General features: G+C 42.4%; 2 protein-coding genes across 2 annotated transcripts in view; both read right to left on the bottom strand.

The window, feature by feature from the left end:
- Positions 1 to 1,164: 1,164 nt before the first annotated feature.
- Positions 1,165 to 9,587, bottom strand: prrc1 (proline-rich coiled-coil 1). The gene is made up of 9 exons (XM_056589275.1): positions 9,527 to 9,587; positions 8,901 to 9,015; positions 7,206 to 7,658; positions 6,366 to 6,511; positions 5,322 to 5,424; positions 4,631 to 4,794; positions 3,250 to 3,353; positions 2,019 to 2,121; positions 1,165 to 1,434 (listed from the first exon to the last, which is right to left on the bottom strand). Exons 2-9 carry the CDS (start codon positions 8,995 to 8,997, stop codon positions 1,225 to 1,227), a joined length of 1,380 nt encoding a protein of 459 aa, XP_056445250.1. The 5' UTR covers positions 8,998 to 9,015; positions 9,527 to 9,587; the 3' UTR covers positions 1,165 to 1,224.
- Positions 9,588 to 10,050: 463 nt separating this feature from the next.
- Positions 10,051 to 15,482, bottom strand: part of megf10 (multiple EGF-like-domains 10) — a 32,601-nt gene continuing 27,169 nt past the window's right edge. The window contains exons 19-25 of the mRNA XM_056588749.1: positions 15,205 to 15,333; positions 14,674 to 14,901; positions 14,406 to 14,530; positions 14,043 to 14,166; positions 13,871 to 13,915; positions 13,469 to 13,672; positions 10,051 to 13,124 (exon numbers count right to left, since the gene is read on the bottom strand). Of these exons, the coding sequence (XP_056444724.1) occupies positions 12,952 to 13,124; positions 13,469 to 13,672; positions 13,871 to 13,915; positions 14,043 to 14,166; positions 14,406 to 14,530; positions 14,674 to 14,901; positions 15,205 to 15,333 (1,028 nt within the window). The 3' untranslated portion in view covers positions 10,051 to 12,951. The remainder of the gene's footprint in view (positions 13,125 to 13,468; positions 13,673 to 13,870; positions 13,916 to 14,042; positions 14,167 to 14,405; positions 14,531 to 14,673; positions 14,902 to 15,204; positions 15,334 to 15,482) is intronic.

The following is a 15,482-nucleotide window of genomic DNA, read 5'->3' as shown; positions in this document are numbered from 1 at the left end:
ACTCCCATAACCCCTCCCACTCCCATAACCTCTCCTACTCAAGCAACCCAACCAGCCAAGCTACGCTAGTTTGTGTCGCACAGCCATTTAGAATTTAGAGAGCACTGTTAATTCGTTTTTTTTTTAATTCTGAAGGTCTCCCACATACTAACTAGAAGAGGCTCAATGTTACACATTGCGACTTTAAATCCTTTCCATTTCCAAATCGATTATACACATTTCTTCAATGGCTGACATCGCTAATCAACAGCGCAATAAATGCAGTCTTATCAGGTTACAGCAACACATCTTATCAGTAAAAGATTTGCGCTAATTGGCAACTTATAAATCAATCAGGAGACGGCTACTGAATGCAAACTACAAGGCAACAATTGTAATCAGTTACCAATTGGATGCCCACAATTGAGTTATAATCATTAGTTCAAGAAAACGTTCCCAGTAATGCTTAAGATCAGTTAAGACTAAGACTTGCAACACTGAGTACAACTAAATCTAAACTCCATACCCATTAGATGCACTGCCTTTTATTTTTGTTCATGTAACTTATCAATGTATAAATGCATTTAGAATTTGACATTTGATTGACACGGTCAAACACCTCAATAAGGGGAGCATCATGGGTCTGAAACCCATGATGAGTGCTGCCATGGTTACCGTCCACAACAGCGACCAGAGTGGTCCTGAGGGGATGGGGGCGGGGCTTATCATTTCATGGTACCACACATAACTGCGGCAGGAGGGAAGGGTAAACACTATAAAAGCTTCTGTGAAATGTTTCAACAACTGGGGAAAACATAAGGCATTTATTGACAGGAGACAGGACTGAAGCAGAGGACAGTACATAGAAAAGTGGAGAAAAATGAACAGACACACAACCAAAGAGGTTTGGTCGAACAATGAAAAAGAAGTTATATGAAAAAGATTCCAGAAGTTTATCTCAAAAAAAAGAAAAAAATATATTTGGCATTCATTTGTAATTACGTTGACTTTGTCGACACGTCAAATCAATAAAAACAGAATACAATAAATGTGCATATGGCTTTGCATCATAAGGACACAGAGTAGAGAAACTGGGCAATAAACGGTAACTGTCCAAAACCAATCTCCCCCCACCCCTCCCCTCCTCCTCCTCCTCCTCCTCCTCCTCCCATTAACTGGGATGTCTTAGGAGGGGGGGGGGGGGGGTGGTGATGGTGGAGGTGGTGGAAGTGGTGGTGGGGAGATTCAGTGTGCTCCGCCGGGGAGCTTCTGTTTGTACATGCCGGCCAGGGCCCGGGCCGTGCTCTGGATCATCTGTCTCCGGGACATACCTGTGACGGCCTGGTGCCAGTCCGTGTGGCTGACGTTGGGCATGTTGCGCTCCAGCACCTCCCCCACCGTCACCAGCAGGCCCGACCAGCGCAGGCTGTAGTCGGGCGGGGTCAGCGACTGGGCCTGGAACGATTCAGAAATGAGAAAACGTTAGATGTTCAAGTTCATCATAGAGGACTTCTAAAAACAACAACAGTTGAACAAAGTGCTGTACTATTCAACTATGTAGTTATAAAACAAACAAATTAAAAAAGCACAAAAAGGGACACACAAGACAATAATATAACTTATACAGAGTTATCGCAAGAGAACATAACTGAGTTTTTAGGAGGGATTTGAAGATGGGCCCTGAAGGGGTTAGCCTGACATGAAGAGGGAGTTCATTCCACAGTTTGGGGTCAATGACTGCAAAACCCGATCTGCCCTGTTAATCACTCATCTTCTCACATGTTTCGCCGATTTCTTCTGCTACGATTTTTTATTAACAATACATTTTGTTGTTGCTGATAACATTACGTTGTAATGATAACATTTCAGGTTAAAATGGCAAGATAACGTGACCAAAACATACAATCATTTGACTTTATTTACATGTGGAATGCAAATCCGGATATGCTTTGCATTTGATCAGAACGAACGAACGCACACACTTTCGGACACAAACACACACACACACACAGGTCCTGATATGAGCCCACGGTCATTACCTGCTGAACGTATTCCAGGGCAAGAGGGGTGGCCTGGGTGAACATCTCCAAGCGAACCCCGAGACCGGGGTCCTCGAGGATCAAACAGCCGATGTCGAACCATCTGATGAGAGAGAGAGAGGAACATTACAATTACAATTTACAATTAGGTCATTTAGCGGACGCTTTTATCCAAAGCGACGTACATCGGTTAATACACACATTGACACACCGACGGCAGAGTCAACCATGCAAGGCGACAGCCAGCTCGTCAGGAGCAGTTAGGGTTAAGTATCTTGCTCAGGGACACATCAACACTTTCAAGACAACTGCTCCACCTCCTGAGCTAAGCCGACCCTAAGCCGGAAAATAATGGCCACAGGTGAAAACACTTCCGCTATAACTGAATAATTGCATATGATGATCTGTAATCGCACAGGCATGAGCAACTAAAACTTCTAGGCTCTAACTTTAACAGAGGGATGGGTCTGCTGCAGAACAGAGGCTCCTCGTCCATATTAGATAACAAGAGAACCAAGAGTCTGGGATAGAGTTTCTGGTCGATTATTTGCTATTCTTCTGCATCTGAGGCGTTATCCCTCTCTCTCCATCACTCCCTCTCCCTTCAAATAAGTGTCCGATCACGGATCAGTGTCCACTGATATTCGTTCGAAATGGTTTTATTGGTGGTTTCCATCAAGGCCGATAAAAAGAGACAATCAAGAGTTTGTAAAACAATATTTTTCTATGGTTAAAAATTGGCTTCAACAATCACACTGTTGAATATGTTGAACATAATAAATAAACAGTTGTCAATTCATGATACGTTCTCTTCTCTTAGTGTTAACTGCTTAACTGCTAGTAATATCGTTGTGCAGGAGCATTACAATCGATTATTGAAGCACGAGAGTTGCGATGCACACTGTGGCGTGTGCATCGCAAGTGTCCCAGAAGCTCAACTATTCTCTCTGAAACGAATTACTGCAATGCACTACGTTTACAAACGCACAAAAAAGCTGTGTGTACACATACAGTCAAAGTGCGATATTTAAATGTATTGTCTATTTTATCCTATCCTTTATTCTGTTACTCACCCAACCCAAATAGCCAACCATACCTGCATACATTGTTTATCCAATTGAATTTTTATTCAGCCCTGACCTTGCACTTTCCATGTATATCAAGTCCACTGGCTGCAGGAGCGGCAGAGATTCCCTTAGGGGGTTAATAATACAGACGTATGGGATCGTACTTGTCTGGGAAGAGTTCAGCGATGAAGTTCTCCACAGACACCACCGGCTGCTTCTCATGGATGACCCCCGTCCGTCGCAGGCTGTCGATGCGCTCCTGGGCCCCCTGTAGGGAGAGAGAGGGAGTGAGAGAGGGAGTGAGAGAGTCATTGAGTGAGTGAGTGAGTGAGTGAGTGAGTGTTGCGTGAGTGAGAGCCGACACCTCCGATTCAGAAGAAAACAAACCAATGGATGCAACAGCCGTTCACTAAATCTTTCCCCCGTTTTCCAGATCATTGTCCATCTGAGGCATACATCCAGCCGTGCGTGCAATCATGAGCATTGGAAACATCGATCAGGCTGTGGTGCCCCGTGTTGCGTGACATGGTCCCCAGCTGTCCAGATGTAAAGACTAGAGTGAACACATTTTGGACTGGCATTGTCTGACATCTCTTACTTAAGTTATGGACGATGATAAATTAAACCTTATAGCCTCCGATATCGGTCAAATGTGTAGTATGACCCAGACACAACTATGTATTGATGCCCTAAATCGAAATAATTTGACACAGTGACCACCGTGAGAGACCAATGTTGTGTAATCAGATCCCGGCGTTAGTCTTTTTAATTGGCAAAGCTGATACGTAGGATTTACTTATGACGAGCATGAACAGCTTTCTAAAAAGTCAAACTTTGTATCACTACGTATTTTATATTTTGTCTGAAAAATCGTATTCAACAAACGATTATGTTGATATCTTTAGTTATTTCAACATGAAAGACTGAAATGGAAATGGCATGAAAGACGGAACCCAAGAGATACAGTATGTTGGGACAAACACTGGGGAACATTGTGGTGTGTAGCCCTCAGGTTTAATATCCTTTGTATCCAAAGCATTTCCAAGAATGCATGTCCAATAGTAAAACAAAATATATTGAAGATTAGATTAGATAGGATATGGTCAATGTTGTGTTTATGTAACAAAGGGATTTTTGTGAGACCGGGAGACTGAAGCAGAAGCTCTGCTCTTTATCAGGATCTCTTTGTAGCCAAAACACTCCTCACCACCACTTCGGGCACTTTGACAGACACAATGGAGTCGCATGGCTAAATGTCTTCAAAGTTGCATCGCCGGTTTCACACAGATAAGAACTCAGAAAAAAGAAAGGAGCTCGGCTTTGCATTGGTCTGCTGCTTAAATGCGGAGGATCAGGAAAGCTTAGCTTCACTTTCCATACTGAACCAGGAATTTTACTAAGCAGCGTCAGACATTTCCTGAGTTTATATTCAGGCATCGACAAAGCAGTCATAGAGAGAGACAAAACCAAAGTGAGTGACGCCGTCCGTGGTGGGGACAGGAAATAAGCAGGAAAGGATGAAAACTATTGAGCACCCAAACTGACCTTTACGCCAGCCGCATAGCCCACCGGCTGGGGGGCTATGTTGGACTGTCCCGGTTCCCCCGTGACCATAGCCATCCCAAACACCTCCTGAAAGGCTTCCCGCACCGCCTCGACCTTCACCTCCTTGTCCGAGGTCACCACGATGTCAACGTCCCCGCCAGACCCTGAACCCAGAGACGCACGCATTTAGAGCTGGCTGTGAACTTGGCTCCAACACACTTGGCAACTGTCCGGAACGCAATGGATTGATGGCATTGTAATCCGCGACAGAACAGAGGTTGGGCATGTATATGTTGTTTGCGTTTCAATTCAGTCATCGGACGAAATTGACAGATGTTTTAATGATAAAGTGTTGATCTCATCTTAAGTAAGAAGTCAGTTTGAGTGCCTCGATTTTTACTGATGAGATTTTTACAGAGTGAAATCAGACGTCATGTAATGGAGCAGCAGGTATGGTTTCAGTATCCTGCTCCAGCGTGATTGAATGAACCCCAGTGCCTGGCACTGCCAGCCCCCCATTAAGAACTTTACATTAAGTACTTTACAGCACAACATGTTGGATAGTATCACACCTTTGGGGAAAATGTCATATTAGTTTGTATTATATATAGAATGATTAATACATGGTCCTGGGCCTGGCTGTGTAGAATACTGTCTACACCAAGAGGGATGCAAAGGAAGGTGAACTTACTGATATATGGCGCCATGCCAGGATCTAGCGTCGTGATCATGGACTCCACTGAGTGTTTAGTCCGGTCAAGTACCTGCTTCACCATAGGGTTACCGGCCACACCCTGAAAACATAAATACATAGGGGTAAGAACATGACTAATAACTGGAGCATTACTGGAGCATAACATATAACTACGATTTAAGTTGTTTGTGGCTAAGAATCCCACCGTAGAGTTGGCCATCTTGGCCATACATTACGAGCACGTTCTCATAAAGCTTAGTTGATGTTAAATGGATGAGTTGGATGCGCCTTCGTATGAGCCGAGTAATGTTTAGTTTCAAAATCTTGCTCCCTTCTGCCCTCTCTCTTTACAACTCCCTTATCGTTCCTGCATCCTCTTTAAAACATGTGACTAGTATAGAGCTATATAAACCAAAGAATGCAGTGCAAGAACAACACCTTTTGTAAATAAAGTAGCCGTGACCTAATATCTACATGGGAGACCGCCCTCAACTCGGATCTTTAACTTCAAGAACAATTCAAAAATTCAAAAAAAATCACAATGATTTTCCGTCAACAATAAAAATAATTAACTACATCTTGTCGTTGCTTCTGTTCTCTAAAGTCATCATGTGTGTGTGTTATATTCCATGCCTTAGGGCTGGCCCTTGGCAGCTTTAAACACTTCCACACTAATCCTAAATCGCAGCCCTTCAGGGGCATGGTTGGTATAAACTCATCTCCAGGTGAACACATGGAAAACCCGGAAAAACCTGCCGGGATGCTCCCAAGACATATAACATATGTCTAACTCACTATGACAGAAGAAGGAATCTACCATCTCTAGTGAACCCAACCTGCCAGTGATTTGTGTTTCCTTTTCTTTCTTGCAACATAATGCTTCACTTGCCCTTTTGTTTTTGAACACGCAAAAGTAAGATACCGGTGAAAGCAATAATATTGTACTGGAACAAACCCATTTTAGCGGTATTGCAAGTGTATTGGTATTGAAAGATGGTCAACCAGCACCCAGGACTGTTCATTGACTGTGACTCGCAGTACCTTGAAGAACCCCCAGATGCCGCCGCCTGCGCCCGTATCCACGGTGACCCTGGGGTCTTCAGGCTCCTCGGGGAAGGTGATTGGCGAGCCTGCGTCGATGCCTCCCGACATCAGCGGCTGCTGCATCATGGGGTTGGAGACCACTCCTACAACAACAACAGAATATTAGATACATAATTTTATAATAGATCATAAATAGCATTCTCAAAAAGGAAAGAAAGTTACAGAAAAACATTCTCACGCCTTCTTTAACATAATCATTACTCTAATAATACAACCATTTCACACTGATTACATTGAAAACCCAAACATATCTCCAAAGCTTTCCCCCCCTCCCCTCTAATCTTCCTAATACCAAGAATCTAGAAGACCCAGCCACAGTATCATCTAATTAAAGTTTCAGTTTTGACTAATGACACATGGTACAAATATTAGCTTTGCATCATGGAGTGCCACAAGCTACAAAGTAGCGCTCACAAATGTTAACATTCACTAAAGAACGAACAATGCCATCTAGTGGCCACTGTAACGCCATGCAAGATGTGAAACCACTGTCCGTTGAAAGGCCTACACCTGCTGAATATGTTGTATTCAAGACAGTAGCTAGACCTAGAAGGCCCTAATTGCAAACAATGGGCAGGCAAGCATAAATTATTTCTGTATCCTGTTTTAAACAGGAACATTAAAGTGAATGCCCAAAAATCATTGTATTCATGCATCGACAGCTTTGGTGTTTCATTTTGGTGTTAGGGGTCATATGATATACAATAGATATACAAATATATACACTCGAGCAAGTGGCGGTAGAGAACCACCTGTCACGCCAAATCTTCATCTCACCTGGCATGGGTGACGGATTTGAGAAGGTGGGCATCAGCGGGGTCTGGGGGGTCCGCCCGCCGTGGCCCCGCGTGATGTCGTACCCCGCGCTCATGGAGAAGGTCGACGTGGGCGGGCCGACGGGAGGGGCCGACAGGACGGCGGCGGCGGCGGCGGCGGCGGCGGCGGGCGGCGGGCCGCTCGGAGGACCCAGGGACGGGACGGAGGGCGGAGAGAGGGGAGTGAAGGGGCCGCTGAAGGACTGGGAGGCGGCGGACATGGGGGAGGAGGCGTAGCCCGAGGAGGACATGGACGCCAGGGGGCCGCTGAAGGACTGGGAGGCGGCGGACATGGGGGAGGAGGCGTAGCCCGAGGAGGACATGGACGCCAGGGGGCTGCCGAAGGTGGCCGATGTGTACGGTGGGACGCCCGGGGCGGGGGACGCGCCGGGAGGGGATAAGGGGGTCATGTGACCTGCGAGAGACAAAAACACACCTTCTCAGTGATACAGGGACATTGAACAGTAGATACTGTGTGGGACAAGACATTGTTAGATTGTTTGTAGTAACAACTTTAATACATTTCCTTTATATATCCCCCATTACTTTTAATTTGATGGGGTATAAAAACAGTTTATTAGAAAACATACAATCTAAAAGATGCCAGAAACAGGATGATAAAAATATCCAGTAGGTAGGATATTACAGTAAGGGACAGAACTGTACCACCCCAGCTTAGTACAAGCAGCCAGAGCGTATTCTACCCTGTTCATAGATTTCCTGAACTGAGTCACTTGCTGCTAACTAGTACAATTGCAAAAAACTTGGCTAAGTATGTAGCAACAAACCAGTCGGACAGCAGCTGTTGGCCAAGCACCGTGGCGATTTACAGACAGAAGTCTATTTGTGCTTCATGCAAAGAGTTATTTGCAGTGCGGTCGCGCAGGCTTTTCCATTCATAACACAGCCTTTGCGCCTAAGGAAGATGAATCTACATTCAAGTGTCCCACTGTGTAAATGTTCCTTCAGGGAGAGTCAGGAAGCTTAGTCATCTTTCCCATTCTGGGCAAAATAAGTCGCCAACTCCCAGCTTTGAACAGCTCACTGCCTTGAACAGCTAAAACAACACTATCAATGTCCCAATTATATTACTTGGGTGAAAAAAGCCTAGATCTGAAACGTAACTGATGACAAACTAAATAATAAAAACGTTTTCTGTATTACTTAGAATACATCCTCCCATCCTATATGGGCAGGAAACACTTGGGTCTCCCTCTCCCCTCTAAATAAAATAGGTACTGGGTTTGATCCCCAATGCCTAACCGCTACCAGCTCATTAAACTATAACAGAATTCAATGCCAGTCACTTCTAATTCAATGCCAACGTCTTCTAAATAGTAAATGTCTGATTTGCCAAATGTCTGATTTGCCAGGGTCATGTAATATCAGAAACAAATCTTCTGAAACTGAGCAACATGGCTACATTTCCACAATACCAACATATAATCAAGGATTTCCGCCAGCCACAATGTTTTCAGCAGTGCTGAAAATGCATTGAAAGTAGAACTATTAGAATTTGACTGATACTATCTCAGAAACAATGTTTGAAAATCCAATGTGAGATTGGGATAAGAAAATTAACGTAACACATGGCTCTTGCAGCGTCAGAGAAACAACTCCCCCGCTGGAGTAGAGAGTGAATGAGTCAGTCACCTACCGATAGTTGGTGGAGGGAGATTGACTGGAGATGCCATGCTCAGGGAAGGTATCGGGCTGGCAGGCGGAGTAGTCTCTATGCCACTCTCTTCCATCATTTTAGTCCCCTCGTATGTCTTTAGGAACAAAATATCAAATGACGATTAAAGGAGCCCTTAAATATTGATATATTTGAATTATTTAGATGTTCACGTTTAAAATCGCCGCTTTGCACAGGTCCTGCGTGGTTGGAGATTTGAACCTATAACTATTACACTAGTAGAGCTTCAGCCGACGATTCACTACCAATTCTTATCTTTCATCAAAAAAACCTTGCCTGTTGTTATGTAGGGTCGTTAATCAATTAGTTGTATCTGCTCTTTGCATATGGGCTGAAGGCCATATAAAACAAATTATTTAATCTATAAACAATAAGATAAAAACGTACATGTAAGATACCGGGTTCATAACTACGATGAGTCTATGTTAACCACACTCTTAACGTCGTATAACATTTCGTTGAAAGTAATCAATTATGCTAACACACTACGGTTCAATCTACAATCTAATAGCTGACGAACAATGAGGATTGCTCAGTGTTCATATATGTTAATAGTAACTAGAGAATGAAAACCAAGAAGCTCTCACCTGTTCGTTCAGAGAGAAACAACCAGCAGGCGTGCTTTGATGACGTGGTGTGTTGCCACGTCTGCCCCGCTGTCGTCATTTTAGTGCGGCCAGTTGCTTCACCTATCGCCTAGCAACCGTCTGCCGCTACGATGAAAACGTTATTATTTGTATAAATACATGTAGTTCTACTCATTATTATATGATTAGGGGTTCTTCGTTAGTACTATTATTCTAAAAAAAAATCTGACATATCTCCAAAACGACACGGTAAACAGTTGGATAAATTGGGAGGCTTAAATCGTAAAACAAGTAGGGATGCAAGGATGGGCCAGAATCGCCCTTAGGTGGCGCTAAAATCATTAATCAGTGCTTGAATTTTAACAGGCCATTTCAACCAGGAAGGTGCAATATGGATGAAACTTTTTATATACATGCATCATTCGTCATGATCTGACCCATATGCTCAGTAAATGTAAAAGTTTGTTCATAATATAGAATTTCAAAATATATCAACAAAGAATGAACAAACACAGTTTCCTTTGTCACTTTATGAAATTTTATTCGAAAGCATTGACACAAACACAAACAAAATACAAAATAAGCAAATGCATCATAGATAAAAGAAGTGGTGGTAGTGGCTATAGCATTATACATATCTTTATCCTTATTGCTAGTAATGTGATATGTAATCCATAAGCAATCCCCCTTACACGAGGAGAACAAGAACCAACGTGAAAATATTGGATTGTGGTGCTTGTTAATTCTTCTTACAAATACATAACAAGTAGTATATCAGTCCTTGAATCCGTGAATCAATAGTTACTCTAAGTATCAGAGTAAAACATTAGATACAAAACAAGTATCTTAAAATCCAATTGAATAAAGAGGCAAAGTGGTGTTATTGCGCCTTATGAACAACGTCTTTGTTTATAAACATATATACATACAAACATACGATTCCTGCTATCTGAACGAAACAGTTATTCCCATTTCAGCTGATTGTACACAGATGTCATTTGAGAGATTTACTATTAAGGAAAATGAAACGTCAATTGGAATGGACTGTGGTGATTTCGCATCCTGCATACTCACTACATATTGACAGTGCACATTGCAGTGTTGTATAGCATTGGCCATGCTATACAACTAATGTACAAATAAACAATTATACCCTAAATAGTGTTGTATGTAATGTTCACTATATAGGGATTAGGGAACAAGTGAGCCAATTTGAACATAGCCTAGGCCTCAGAGGTCTAATAGTAGAGGTGAACACAGGTGTAGCTCATTACATCTATTAGACCTCTCTGGCCTTTTCCCAAGATTCTCAGCCGAATGAGGGGCCCCTACGCACGAGGCTTGCTGACGTGATTGATATTCTATACGCTGTTTAGTCTTCAGACCAGAGAGAGCAGACAAACCAAATCTAAGTGCACATCCACTCATCCCATCCCATTCATTTCAAGGCAGATAAAGCTAAAAAAGAACCGTCAGCAGTTCTGTATGTTTGTCTACTATTTACAACTCAGCTCATGAACCATTCGTTTTCAGAAACCGAAGAGAACCATGTTCCAGTGGATCAGAAGAGAATTTAATGGTTGTGACCTAATACAGTAGTCAAGAAGTACTACTCACAATCAGAATGATGGGGAGGGGTACTGTTCTAACTACTGTTAGATGTTTCCACCTGTTCTAATTATAGGCAACTATGAAAAGGCAGAGCAGTGCACATTTCACCTGTTGAACTGTATATACATCTGCCTGTTAACAAGGCTTGCTTTTCCCCATACGGTACAACAACCACACATTTGTTTATGTCATCAGTTAACATAAGACACTGCATGATGTTCAAATTTTTACATGAATGTCAAAATCCATTCCAATATTTGGAAGTGCCTATATACATTATTTACATTTAACACCTTAATTAAAACAAATGGGGCTGTCTAATGATGCTACTTGCTATTCTAAGCCATTGAGAATGTTTTGAAAGACATATAGAATTCATATAACATAATTACACATAAACTACAAGGAGTATGCGTGTAAAACATTTGGAGGAATTTTCAATTTTCCTACTTCTATTTTACAGAATGCCAAAGTCCAGCTCAAGCATACATTTATCAGATATGTTGAAATGGCAGTGCAATCAAAATGAGTGACTTTTTAACCTGTGTCATTAAGCACACTTTAAATCTTTTTTTTAAATATTTGTAATTCAATGTATTACTGTCTGTAAAGCATTATAAAAAAAGAAAAAATGCATGTGGTATTATTGCCGTCATTTGTCAAAACCTATGGATAAAGTCAACATTTAATTAAAAATACAATAAAATCCTTAATGGCAACTGTGTCAACTCTACAGTGATGCAAAGTTATTTGCACTAATATTTGGCGTTTTATTATAAACAAAAATGCCTCCCTCACTACTTGCTGCACTATTATGTGGGGTTTGCTTTAGTGCTGTATTTGTACATAGCATTAAGGGACTAGAACGCACAAGAAAAACATACTATGGCTTGTTTCATTTAAAAACATAAATTATTATGAAAAATAAGTAAGTTAACCGGCAACCATATTGGCTACAATGTAATAAAACAATTGAATCATTAAGGCACTTAGTCTTTAACTTCTGATATATATTTTATGATGGTTTTACAATATTTAAGTGTTAAATTGTTTTTATGTTCTTAACAAAGAAGTTCTGAAACTTAAATGCATTTACCAATCACATGGCATATTTAAGTCTAACCACTATCATAAATCTCATTCTTTAAGTTTTGAAACATGGAATATTTTACACTATTAAAATTAAGTTATTCATCAAATATAATTGATATTGCTACATTTGGTTAAAGGTGCAGTCTGTAGGATGTAGATATAAGGGCTCAGTCTAAGGTATCGAAAACACCACAACTCTTATTTTGATTGGATTATACACTAATTGAACATAGTTATGATTTTTATATTGCATTTCTGCCAAGTCCGTTCCACTAGATTCCCCTTATTTTACACACTGCCGCTTTAACTATAATTTTATTCAAACACTGAAATAATTTAATGTGTATCCATTATAACCAAAGAAATTGCTCCAAATTTTGTTTTTAAAGCTGTATCTTAATACTGGTAAAAACTGGTTACATATGATGTGCGTACTGCCCTTTCTTCATTATTTTCTCTTAATCATATTATATAAGCAGCATACTCAAACTTAACTCATTCAACATTCATATGGCACGTCCATTTCAAACCAAAAGTCATAATCGCACACACACACACACACACACACACACACACACACACACACACACACGCACACACACACACACACACACACACCAATGCTGTAATGAAAGAACGAGGCAAGTTTAAAGGGTGTTGCTGCAAAGTGGAAAATTTGCAGAGGGAAGCTTCAGCACAACACATCCATACTTTCTGTGATATCATTTGCTGTCCCGCTCCTTCGGGGGAGGGTTAGGGCTTTCTGCCTCTCTGGCGGGCAGGAGGTCGTAGTGACAGGGAATGTGGCTGTTTTTGGGTAAATCGTACGGGTCCTGACCAAATACAACATGGCCGTTGCTGTTCTCCGTTGAATACAGTGTGCTTACACTGGGCTCTATACACAAACAGAAAAGAAGATATATATGTAAGACAAGGCTTTTTTTTGTTATCATGGGTGGGAAATTGAAGAAATTAAGATTTGAAAATTCAACACAAGAATGAAACTTAAAATTTGCCATAATAAGAAGATACATAATAAGAATAGAACAATTTTATACTCATTTATACAAATACATGTAAACTACCCATATTTTATAAACATCCCCATGGATGTATGACTTAACAATGACCAATAATAACTAACAATTCTTCCAAAATGGCGGCGGTCGTTGCGACGTGAAATCCCACTGAACAACCTCTGATCAGCCTTCAACCATAACCTCTGCTCGGGTCACTCACCGACTTCGTACACGTTCCTGTTGGTGGGGCCGGAGTTGATCTCGGCGTAAGGCGAGTCACGCCTGGCCGGGGACTTCATCTCCACGTAGCCGCACTCGCTGTTCTTGGGGCACAGCAGCGGGGGGTCCTTGATGGTGGCGTAGGGGTTCTCCGAGCTGTTGAGCGAGCTGGAGCTGGCGTGGTACGGCTCCCCCTTCACCAGATCTGAGTCAGCCATGGAAACACCGGTTAGCGGCTCGAAACAACGACGCAGAATTCTGCTTGTACCGATGATGATATTCACAGCAACTATTGTTATTGTTTCTCTCATTATTAATGTTACAGTTATTTATATTAGTAATAATTATTATCAGCGTTATAATTATCATTGTTATGGTCATTATTATTGTTATTATTCAATACCTCGTAATGATTTCCCGACATATCTTCGGTCAATTCCATATGCTCCTGTAAGAATAAAAAGGGAAATGGTCAATAAGTAGCTGAAAATGTCAAGGAGATAAATGCACAAAGTATTGTGTGGGTATGGTGCGTGTGAACCTGAATGCATAACATCCAGGGCACTCCCTCTCACCCAGCTCGTTGAAGCAGTCTCTCTGCTTCCAGTCGGCGGGCAGGGTGCCCGTGTGTTCCGCTAAAGGTGACCTCTTTCTGTGTTCCGCACCCTTCAAGGTCACAAACAGCTGGCTATTCTCGGCCTGATATGTACACAACAAAGCACAAGAATTGCTACATTTGCGTGAATAGCGCCATCCGACTGCGTCACCTAGCGTTTTTAAATAATTTCATAAAAGTGATAAAAGAAAAAAATTCCTCGGAGCCGTCACAATTGAGTTTTTGGTGCCGTCAACGTTATAAACATCTGAAAGGATGCCTTTGCGATTGTGCTTGAATTACAGCTAGCACTTTCCGTCCTCCAGGGACGGGGGCGGCCTACCTTTGCGTACGGAGGAGGGAGGTGGCTGCTGTTTGAGGGGAAGGTACACTGAGTGAGCGTATGGTAGCTGGGGTTGGAGAAGTAGTTGCTGGGATGTCCCTCACGAGCCGCGGCTTGCTGTGCGTCTTGAGAATCAAACAAAGTACGTACACGCGATATTTGAATGATTTGGATGAGGAGAAACCCGTCGTGAAAATGGTTGGTTGTAGGAATGTTTTCTGAAATCGTTGTGGGGGAAAAGGTCAAGGCGTATAGTCGGTGAACCTACCGGCCATGACGTAGTCAGCAGAGATGGGCAAGGCCGGTGTGTAGGTGACTGCCGGCATGCTGGACTCTTTTCCCTTCAGCTTCTTTCTGTAGATGATGAAGAGGAGCAGGAGGAAGATCACCAACAGCACCAGGACGATGATCCCGGCGATGGCTCCGATCTGGTACGTGTCCACGGGCATGGCGGCGCTGGTCAGGCTGTTCAGGTTGCCGACGACAACCAGGCCGGCTAGCGGGGACAGAGAACGACTAAGTTAGAGTGTAAATAAAATAATCTCACAAAGAAATACAAAAATGATATCATCTTTTATCAGTGTCATGAAGATACCAGTGTAACCATTTATACATTGCAGAACATCGTAAAGAAGACATGTAATCCTGTGTTATTTGGCGGGTGTGGATGTGTTGTCCAGGCTCAGTGGCTTAGGATATCATCGCCATGGAAACAGGCGACTTTAATTGCGATGGCACTTCACCTCACAAACTCTGCATCACGGCGACTATTATCATTTTTATTAACATTTAAGCTCACCTTGGTCACACCTGGCCCCCCTCCAGCCGGGGTTGCAGTAGCACGTCCCAGTCATGTGGTCACAGCTGGAGTTGTGGAGACAGTCACACACCTGACGACAGCCGTAGCCGTAGGAGCCAGGGGGGCATTCTGGGAACAGAGAAAGATGATTACCGTAAGTCATGTGGAAGAAGACCCTTCCTCAGAGATAATTGGAGATCATGTGCAAATGAATGTGCTCAGCCCAAAGCACACTTGTTGTCGGGACGTACGCAAAATAAGTATTTTGAATTGAATAG

The sequence above is a fragment of the Gadus chalcogrammus genome, chromosome 4, assembly GCF_026213295.1.
Source record: "Gadus chalcogrammus isolate NIFS_2021 chromosome 4, NIFS_Gcha_1.0, whole genome shotgun sequence".
NCBI classification, from domain to species: domain Eukaryota; kingdom Metazoa; phylum Chordata; class Actinopteri; order Gadiformes; family Gadidae; genus Gadus; species Gadus chalcogrammus.
Note: the sequence above shows the minus strand (reverse complement) of the source record. Positions and strands in the feature narration are given on the sequence as shown.

Bases quoted from the DNA above. Each gene is read 5' to 3' on its own strand.
- prrc1 (XM_056589275.1), bottom strand. From the start codon at position 8,997: ATGATGGAAGAGAGTGGCATAGAGACTACTCCGCCTGCCAGCCCGATA. The intron at 4,795-5,321 runs GTAAGTTCACCT...CTCTGGGTTCAG, and splicing joins TGGCATGGCGCCATATATCA to GGTCTGGCGGGGACGTTGAC. The intron at 2,122-3,249 runs GTACGATCCCAT...CTCTCTCATCAG, and splicing joins GCTGAACTCTTCCCAGACAA to ATGGTTCGACATCGGCTGTT.